We start from the raw sequence: 9,817 nt of genomic DNA, 5'->3' as shown, positions 1-9,817 counted from the left end.
CCTTCATCACTCCTAACCTGCCACAACCAATAATAATTTAAGAGAAAACTAATGTCTTTTATTTTTATTATTTAGATACCTACAAATTAGTATAGCCGAAAACGTTTACTATATAGATACAAGACTTAAAACGATCATTTATAAGTTATTCAAGATGGATTTGTTAAAAACTTCAGTTAAACCGACTTTTAAGTGCTAATAAGCTAGCGGTGGCGTGTTAAAGGAGAGATTTGGTGTTCTATGTGACCAGTTTCGATTCCTGCCCTCAACATTTATTTCAAAGGCACAAGGGTGATAATGAGAGCTAGGCGAGTAGATGATCTTCACTAGTTGGATCCTTGAACTGATGGGTTTTATCTTACCGCACTGTTGTGCCTTCGTACTACTGTTCATGGGCGTTGCCCTTAGGTGAAGGTTTTTCCCGGATCTAAAGACGAGTGTACCCCAATGTGATGAGTGTACCCAATGAGATGAATTTAGCCAGTGGATCATTTGAATAATTTGTTGGCCGATAAAAAAAACTAACTTTTAACGAACTCAAGCCGCTGTTGAAGCTCATTTAGTTAACGAGTTCGTGACCTAGCTTCATTTGTCAACTAGGTCGGCCCTAAAGTAGGGCGAGTCAGACTGTTGTCCGAGTCACGTAATTTTTGTGGGCCCAATTTTTTATATGTATATTTTGTATATATATATATATATAGATATATATATTTTAAAATATCTTTTATAAAATATGTATGGATTTTAATCTTCTTAAATATATTGGGCGCAAAATGTCTTTTTATCTACAATTCATTTAAGATACTGAACTCAAACTAACTTTTAAAACTAAAAAATATTTTAACGTTAATATATATATATATATATATATATATATATATATATATATATACCTATTCTATTAAAGTAAAATAAATGTTGACACTTATCATGTTTTGGTTAATTCTCATAATTTTTTTCCCTTCAAAACTAATCTAACCTAATACATGTAATAAATCAATAATGATTCACTTGCCTTCACTATATTTATATAATATCTATATATTTTTATAAATATAAATATTAACATATTATTTTACTATATATTTCAAAATACTTGATGAATTTCAAAAATAAAAAACAAATCATGTTTCTCAAATGAAAATTGTTTCGGGTTTTTTGTGGAACATAAATTTGATTTTATGGGTTAAAAGTTGGTAAATAAATTGTTTGATAAAAGTTAACTACATTTAGGTTAAAATTTGTAACGGGTCAAAAATGAAAATTTTGAGTATTTTTAAAAGTTTAAGAATTCAAAATAGATTTATCTTCAAATTTGTTATGGGTTCAAAGTGTTGACTTTAAAATGTCAAAAGTATGAAAGTTAGAAGTTTAAACATGATTCGAGTTTCAAATTTATTTTTAAGGGCATTTTTTGAAATAATCAAAAGGTTCGGGATTTGGCAAACTGACTATTTTTCCATCAACTATTAAAATATAAGAAAAGATCGCGAACACTTTCGACGTGCCACCCCCATGCCTATCAATACTTCTAACTTTTATCAAATTTGAAATATTTATGTCAACATTAATTTTTCCTTCAATGGTGATTAAAACGTTGTATGAGAAGTATGTCATGCAAAACTATGCTCAAATGAATATTCACAAAATTGAATGGGTTAACATGTTATTTTTTATGTTGTCATTATGACAAAGTCGAGAAGTCCTCTGAAACTTATCAAAATCTTTTTCATGGTGTAGCTCAGAAAAACATAGCTCTTGAAGAACATCAATTGTTACAATTTAATGTTCTACTTTCCTTTTATGGGTGGTAAATTGATAAATATATCAATAAAGATAACGCTCATTTGTATTTAGGATGACTGGTTAGAACTACTATCGTATGAGAAGCTTTATTTCCGAACTTGGTTCATAACCAAAAGTCTTTCAATTGTACATATATGGCACCGAGAATGAATTTTTCAATAGAAAGAAGCATTATCGGGTACGTTTTTGCAGGGGCATTTTTTTATTAAGTTCATTTAAAAAAATCATTTTGTGATATAAATAATATCAATTTATGTACACACTGTATAGATACAAGCATAGATGTAATACATTTTTTTATATACGCCATATAATTAATTTTTTTACTTATAATTTTATAATTTGAATTATCCCGTGTGTGACACGGGCTCTAAAACTAGTATATATGTATAGGGTTAGGTTATAATAGGAAGTATAGTTTTTGTAGGAAGGATAGGAAGTAATCTTGTCCATTGATTTTGAATATGGAGGGTTGACATTAGTTTAGAGGGAAATCAAGTGTGAACACAAGGTAAAGGACATAAAAAGAATAACACATTTATTGACTTTCTCTTTCCACATGCAAGGTACATGCCAAATTCCCCCATCATTTTAAAACGTCCATAACATTTTTTTACGACGTTTTTATTGAAAAACAAATTCGCCATAATAACGAGTGTCATTTTATCTTTTATATGAGTACCATATTTTATATAAATATTTAAAAAAAATTAGTGGGTTTTTTACATATTGTGTTTTACCAAAATTGTGTTATACAATTGTATTTATCATTGTGTTTTTTACATTGTGCCATACAATTGTGTTTTTTATTATGTTCTTATCATTGTGTTTTTTTTTTCATAGTGTTTTTTTCCATTGTATTTTTTAATTTGTGTTTTTCATAGTGTTTTCCATTGTGTTGTTTTCGGCGACCGTTTTCCGATGACTTTTTTTCGGCGACTTTTTGGTGAATTTTTCGACGATTTTTCCGGCGAAATTTCTCGAGGATTGTTTTCCGGTGACTTTCCGGTGAAATTTTTCGGCGATATTTCCATAGACTTTTCCGGCGAGGGTGGCGGCGGTGAGTGACGGTTGTGGTGGCGGTGGGCGGTGAAGTGGTGGTGGTTATAGGAGATGAGTGAAGATGTAAATGAGTTTTATGTAAATGGGTTTTTGAAATTAATTTAAGTGGGTTTTAAGATTAAAGTAAGTGAGTTTTGATATTAAAGTGTTAAGACTAAAATACTCTTCTACCTAGCCTTCTTAGGAAAATCAAACTTCTTATTTGAACCTAACCCTATATATATATTATATAACATTATAATAAAAATAGCTATACAATAAATAGCATCTTATACAAAATATCTATATAGCTATAAATACATAAAAGATAACTATAAAATTCAAACTTGAAAATCTATCCATAGATCAAGTCGGGTTTTAAAAATAAAGCTTTAAACAAATCAAAGCTTAAAATTCGTTAAACTCCGAGTCGAGCTCGAAAATATCAAACTCACTCAACTCTTTTCCTCAATAAATAAAGTACAAAAATCATATAAATTGATGATTGGTTTCTTGAAAAAAAAATGTATGATTTTACAACAATTCAAGTCTCATCTCATTAAATAATAATAATAATAATAATAATAATTCTCTGAAAAAAGAAAAAATTAATTTCAAGTCCGCATCATACACTCATTACCTTCATCTCTCTCTCTCTCTCTCTCTCTCTCTCTCTCTCATCTCTCTTGTTCATCTCCATCTCACATCCACAGTGCAGCTCCATCAATCAAGTATTCAATATCAAGATTCTTGTTTTCATATTCCACTATTATTATTATTCTTGAATCTTGATTATTACACAAAACCACTGAGATTTATAACTGGGTTTGTTTCAAATCTTAAAATCTTGAATTGGGTTTTTGTAAATGGGCAACGTAAATGGTAGAGAAGACGGCGGCGGTGGTGCCGCCGGTGGCGACGGCGGTAGCACCACCTCCATCGGCAACGAGGCTGCTGCTCGGACTGGTGATGATGGCGATTTCATGGGTCATTCACCTCCTCCAAGCCCTAGGGTTTCTGGGTCTCCATTAATGTTTACTCCACAGGTAAAGTTTCATTTTTTTTTTTAGTTTTTGGGGTTTTGCATTTATTTTGTACCCTTTTGGTTAAAGATTGATACCCATTAGTAAAGATTTGATTCTGATGATAGTAATGATAGAGTGGATTGGTGTTGTTAAATAGTTGGTTGATTAGGTTTATGACGCAGCTGATGTTGTAGATCTGGAAAATGTATGCAATTTCTTTGTGGGATTTCTGTGCTGATTGATCTTGTTTTTGTTGTTACTTTGGTGCGTCGATTGATTATTGGATTTGGGGTTGTTCATGATGAAATTAGGGAGGAATCAAACAATTCATGAGTGTTGACATAGTTTTGTATCGGATTGAGTGAGAATCTTGTTTGAAATTGAAGTTTGTAGTTCTTGATTTCTTGTTTTGGTTTTCTTTACATGCTTTTGCTTGAAACCTTGTGTTTAGTTAAGTTTTTGACGGGTATGAAGCTTGGTTTTGGCTAGCTTTTGAAATAATGTCGGGCGTGTGGTGGTTTGATTATGATTTTTGGTCAACCCTGGTTTAATACGCCTTCTATGATATGAAAAAAAGCCTAGTTATGTATAAAGATTGTCTAATTTAAGTCGACACATTACCGACTTTTATTGTGTTCATTCATTATTAGGCTTATACAGATATAGAAGGCATATGAAACAGGGGTTGACCGAAATTCATAACCAAACAACCACAAATTCGCAGCCTTTCAATAACTAGCTAAAAGCAGACTTCATACCCGTCAATCTAACTTCACCAAACACTAGATTTCGAGCAAAAATATGTGGATGATATAATTACTTCAAAACAATAAATAAAGAAACGCAAACTTCATCATCTAATGCAGATATTTCCAACCAGGGATTATGATTACAGTTTTCTGATTATTATAATAGTATAACTATAATGTCTCAAAGAAGAAAGATTGTATGTATAAACATAGAATTCCCAAACCATCCCTAGCTGATTCTAACTTTTCTAATCACGATAACTACTTTTGTAAAAGTAAATAAATACACCATTTAATGTGTTGGATTTGTTAATATGTTATTTTTTTTAATTTAACTATCATCCAATACTATGTATTATGTATTCGATATGAGTAGTCGAGTATGTGACTTCTAAAATACTATTTTAGCACATATGTTCTAAAATGGAAGTGAGTTGTCCGTTTGTAGAAAACAGAAGAGAGTGATATACTTATCTTTGAAGTGATTCTTGCAATTTATTTATATTAGAAGACTTTCCTTTATCTTTATCCCTATCTCTTAAATTGTTTTTATTCAATTTTGGTAAACAAACGGAAAAGCGTGCATCTTTCTCACGCCATATGTTACCTTAGCAGTTAAGAAACACAATCTATTTTACATCACGTCTCTGATAATGTACAAGTGGCAAAGATATGGTAAAGTTGTGATCTTTTGCATTGTTGTGTGTATTTTGTAGGTACCCGTGGCTCCATTACAAAGACCCGATGAGATGCAATCAAACAATTCATGGATGCAAGACACCTCCAACTATGAAGACATGGTGACCGAGCAAGGAATTCCAACTATGATCACATGGAGCTATGATGGTAAAGAAGTGGCCGTGGAAGGCTCATGGGACAATTGGAAAACAAGGTGAAAAAAAATTAAATTTTGTCTATTTAATGTTTATCTAGTCACGTCCGTTTGTTTTATATTTTAGATTAATGTGACATATATAGGTTTGAGTTATGCTAAAAGTAAGTTTGTGCCTAAAAAGTATAAAAAGGAAATTAAATTTTTAGGCGAAGTTTTATTCACTGATACCATGTGAAAAGAAATATAAAAACGATAATCAAAAAACTTTCGGACACCATGCCTAAAATTTAAGGCCCATGTGTTCGTTTTCTTTGTACGCTTTTTAGATAGGGGAGGGATACAACAAAACCTTATTTAACCTGAAAACTTGTGAAAATCATTTTTGAATACTAATATTTTTTTTAATTTTATTTTTTCATTGTTTTTTATATGCTATTACTATTGCCAAAATAAAAAGAAAAAATTGTAGATTGCAGAAGTACATATATGAATACTGTGAAGTTAGATATATGTATCTCATACGAGATAAATATATGTAGATTACAAGCTACATAACTGTACTTTCACAAACTACAAATATATATATATATTTATTTATTTCTTTTTTGGTTTTGGTAAAGATTAATAGCATTTAAAAAATGAAAAAAAAAAGTGTTTTAAGAGTGGTATTCACGAGTTTACAGTTATGTTTCTAAGTAGAGAATTGCAAGAACCAGTTAAGCATTACTTTCGTCTATTTCTTTAACTGTGATACATAAGACGACTATGCAATAGCTTATCAATGCCCCTCTTTCTCTCTACCACTATATGTGGATACTACTACATATAATGATTTTGTTTTGATCACGCCTCTCTCTCTCTATATATGTGTGTGTGTGTGTATGTGTATACACAGTATCTAAATAAATAACTATTTGATGCTTTGTTCTTGACCAGGAAGCCGCTGCAGAGATCGGGAAAAGATTTCATCATATTAAAGATTCTTCCTTCGGGTGTTTACCAGTATAGATTTATCGTTGATGGTCAATGGAGGTATTCCCCAGATGTGCCATGGACACAGGACGAAGCGGGCAATACTTATAACATCTTAGATTTGCAGGTACTTTCCCTGAAATTGCATATATCAAAGTAACTTTGATTATGCATAACGGGTATCCTAGGTATTGAACACTTGATCACTTGATAAAACCTAAGTAACTTATAGGACAAAACGTCTTGTTTTGATAATCGATACTTTTTTTTTTTTGGGGGGGGGGGGGGGGGTTGGCGTGCATTTCGAAAGGTGTTCTTCTATCATGAGCCAAAGTTACAAAATTTATTACTGCACAAGCTTTTGAAAGTCCAATACATGTAACGTCTTATTCGTTCTTTAAAAGTATACATATTTTGGAATTTTGAAGTGGTCCCTAGTATAGATAAATCATGTGATGTGATGTGAAGTTTGTTATTATATTTTGTATCTTTGTAAAAGCTGTCTGGATTTTTATGGATGTCTTCTTTTGTCATTTTTCTTCAACAGCAGGTGATAGTTTATATACTTTCTTTACCTTTTAGCTTTTGAATCATGTTAACCCCACAATAAACCACAATTTTGACCTTTAAGTTTATCTTTAACGAGCCAAACGGAGTAAAAGCATTTATTTAGCATTAATGTTTTCGATGACAGGAATATGTACCCGAAGACATTGAAAGCATATCTGGTTTTGAACCACCACAATCACCAGATTCAAGCTACAACAATTTACAACTTGGGCATGAGGATTATGCAAAAGAGCCGCCATTAGTGCCGCCACATCTCCAGATGACGCTTCTTAACGCCCCTCCACACCACATGGAGCCTACTCCCCGACCTCAACATGTTGTCATAAACCATCTTTACATGCAGAAAGGAAAAACCAGTGATTCTGTTGTAGCCCTTGGATCAACTCATCGGTTCCTATCCAAGTATGTCACTGTTGTTCTCTACAAGTCTATACATCAATAATCACCAACCAACCGACCGACCGACTAGAAGAAATGCAATCTTAATGGTATGTTTCAAGAGGAGATGATATGTGAAGAGAACTTACTTCTATGATGATGATGATGTCGTAGTGATATGATTTTCGAGTTTTATATGTACTTACCATAACCATCATGCACAAATTTATCATGTAGATATACTACTCCCTTGATACATTTTGAAAAATGATTTATGTTTTCACTTTGTTTTTGAAGCTCAGAATAAACATCCATTAGACCTTGTCCCTACACGTATTAATGGAGCATAGATCAATTATCAATACTTATACAAGAGTACATAAAGCTATACATGGAAAGTATTTATTATGTTGCTACATCCTACTACCAATTGTATATTCTCTAATGATTACTTGTGTGTGTGTATGACTATACTACCTTTAAGCTTCACCTCAATAGCTTGTTTCCTGTCATTCTATAAGATAATATTTTCTCAAACAGACACAGTGACTAGTTGAAGTTCGCCTGATATTAGGTGTGTAAACCCTTACATCGAGTTGCGGCCATGATTGTGGTATATAAGATGTCATGACCTGATGCACCCTTAAGATTATTTGCACTACCAGACAGAGGAGGTTCTTGGAGATGACATAAACTACCCTGCAACACTTGCTAGAAAAGCAATATGCAGAGGAGTAATGGTAATACAATGTACCTTTTAACATATACAAAAATGCATTCTTTAAATTATGTTGATGCTTGACTTATAACCTACATACTTTCTGAAGAGAATTGTAAATCAAACCATGAATTTATCTCAATGATCTTTACCCTTTATAAATAACTACCAATCTATGATATATATATAAACGAAAACACTAAAATCCTATGTGTCGCGATGTGATCGCTCCCTCTTTTATGGGAGCCATTAAATTGCTTGATTTTTAAATGGAGGCCTCTCATTGATTTAACCCAAATTCATGGGTATGGGTCTTACCAAAACTAGATAGCTCTTAAACGGGTTATAACATCTCATTAAATTAAAAATTAATCTTACCAATTATTTGATGGAAAATTCCTATAAAATAGAGATATGCTAAAATTTAATATCTAATTTAAAAAGAAAAAATATTATTTATAATTAATAAACAATTTTATAGTGAAAAACATAAGCGGGCCATGGGTCACCAAATCCAGATAGCTTTTAAAGGGGTTATAACATATCATTTTTTATGAAACGCTTTCATCATCAAACCTAAGTATAATATTAATTCTCTTATAATAAAGAAAATTAAAATTCAAAAAGTAAATATTAAAAAAAGAAAAATGTAAAACAATCATTCTCTCAAGCTATCAGATTACTTTATTTGTAAATGAAGGTTTCTCACGCATTTGACTCGAATTCACGGGTAAATGTCTCACCAAACCCTTATAGCTCTTAAACGGGTTATAACATCTCATTATATTAAAAATTAATCTTATCAAATATTTGATATGAAAATCATATAAAATAGGGTTATACTAAAAATTAATATCCTAATTTCTTTAAAAAAATATTATTTATAATTAAGAAACAATTTTATAATAAAGAAAATAATTGGGTAATGGGTATCACCAAACCCAGATAGCTTTTAAACCGAATTATAACATATCATCTATTTGTGAAACCATTTCATCATCAAACCTCAAGTATATTTATTATCTTACAATAAATAAAATAAAATCCAAATATACATATATAGATATTGAAAACGAATAATGTAAAACAACCCCGTAATACGGGGAGAAAAATCTAGTATTTCATATTTCGAGATATGATACAAAATAACTGAGAGATACACGGAACTACATTTATTACTAACATAATTCCTATTATACCCTCACAGTCGAAACGAGAGTGAAACATATATCGAGACTGGATCGGAAATCTTCAACAACACACGAGGTAGACCTTTTGTAAAATAATCCGCTATCTGTATCAAGAAGGCATGTGTAGGAATTCAAACTTGACCCATGCAGACTTTTTCTCGAAATGAAATGTATGCCTAACTCAATGTGCTTCGTACGTTGATGCTGAACTGGAATATTGGATAAGAAGCAGACACTTGCATTTTCACAATAGATCAGAGTGGAAGGGGAAAGTGTTCGATGTAGTTCCAATAATAGATTGTGTAGCCAACAAATTTCGAGAATAGGAGAAAACGGCGCAATAGTTTTTTTTTTTTCGTTCGTATAACGGCCTAGGAGAGGATGACGTTGGAGAAAATGACTCAACATTTTTATTGTTATTACCTAGATTTTCACCCGGCGCGTTGCGCCGGGCAATTGGTAAAACCTGGGTGTCAGTAGAACCCAAGCGTTAATAAAGCCCGAGCATTACGTCGTGAGTTGACGCGGAGATT

General features: G+C 31.8%; 1 protein-coding gene across 1 annotated transcript; it reads left to right on the top strand.

The window, feature by feature from the left end:
* The first annotated feature begins 3,541 nt into the window (after positions 1-3,541).
* On the top strand, positions 3,542-7,525 carry LOC143601190 (SNF1-related protein kinase regulatory subunit beta-2-like). Its single transcript, XM_077078664.1, has 4 exons — positions 3,542-3,893; positions 5,338-5,513; positions 6,393-6,555; positions 7,123-7,525. The coding sequence occupies exons 1-4, from the start codon at positions 3,714-3,716 to the stop codon at positions 7,438-7,440; spliced, it is 837 nt and encodes a 278-aa protein (XP_076934779.1). The 5' UTR covers positions 3,542-3,713; the 3' UTR covers positions 7,441-7,525.
* The last annotated feature ends 2,292 nt before the right edge of the window (positions 7,526-9,817 follow it).

This window comes from Bidens hawaiensis, unplaced genomic scaffold (assembly GCF_021521415.1).
Source record: "Bidens hawaiensis isolate Kalapana, Puna unplaced genomic scaffold, B.hawaiensis_p1.1 tig00055847_1, whole genome shotgun sequence".
NCBI lineage: Eukaryota > Viridiplantae > Streptophyta > Magnoliopsida > Asterales > Asteraceae > Bidens > Bidens hawaiensis.
The sequence above is the reverse complement of the archived record's forward strand: the minus strand, read 5'-3'. Positions and strand labels throughout refer to the sequence as shown.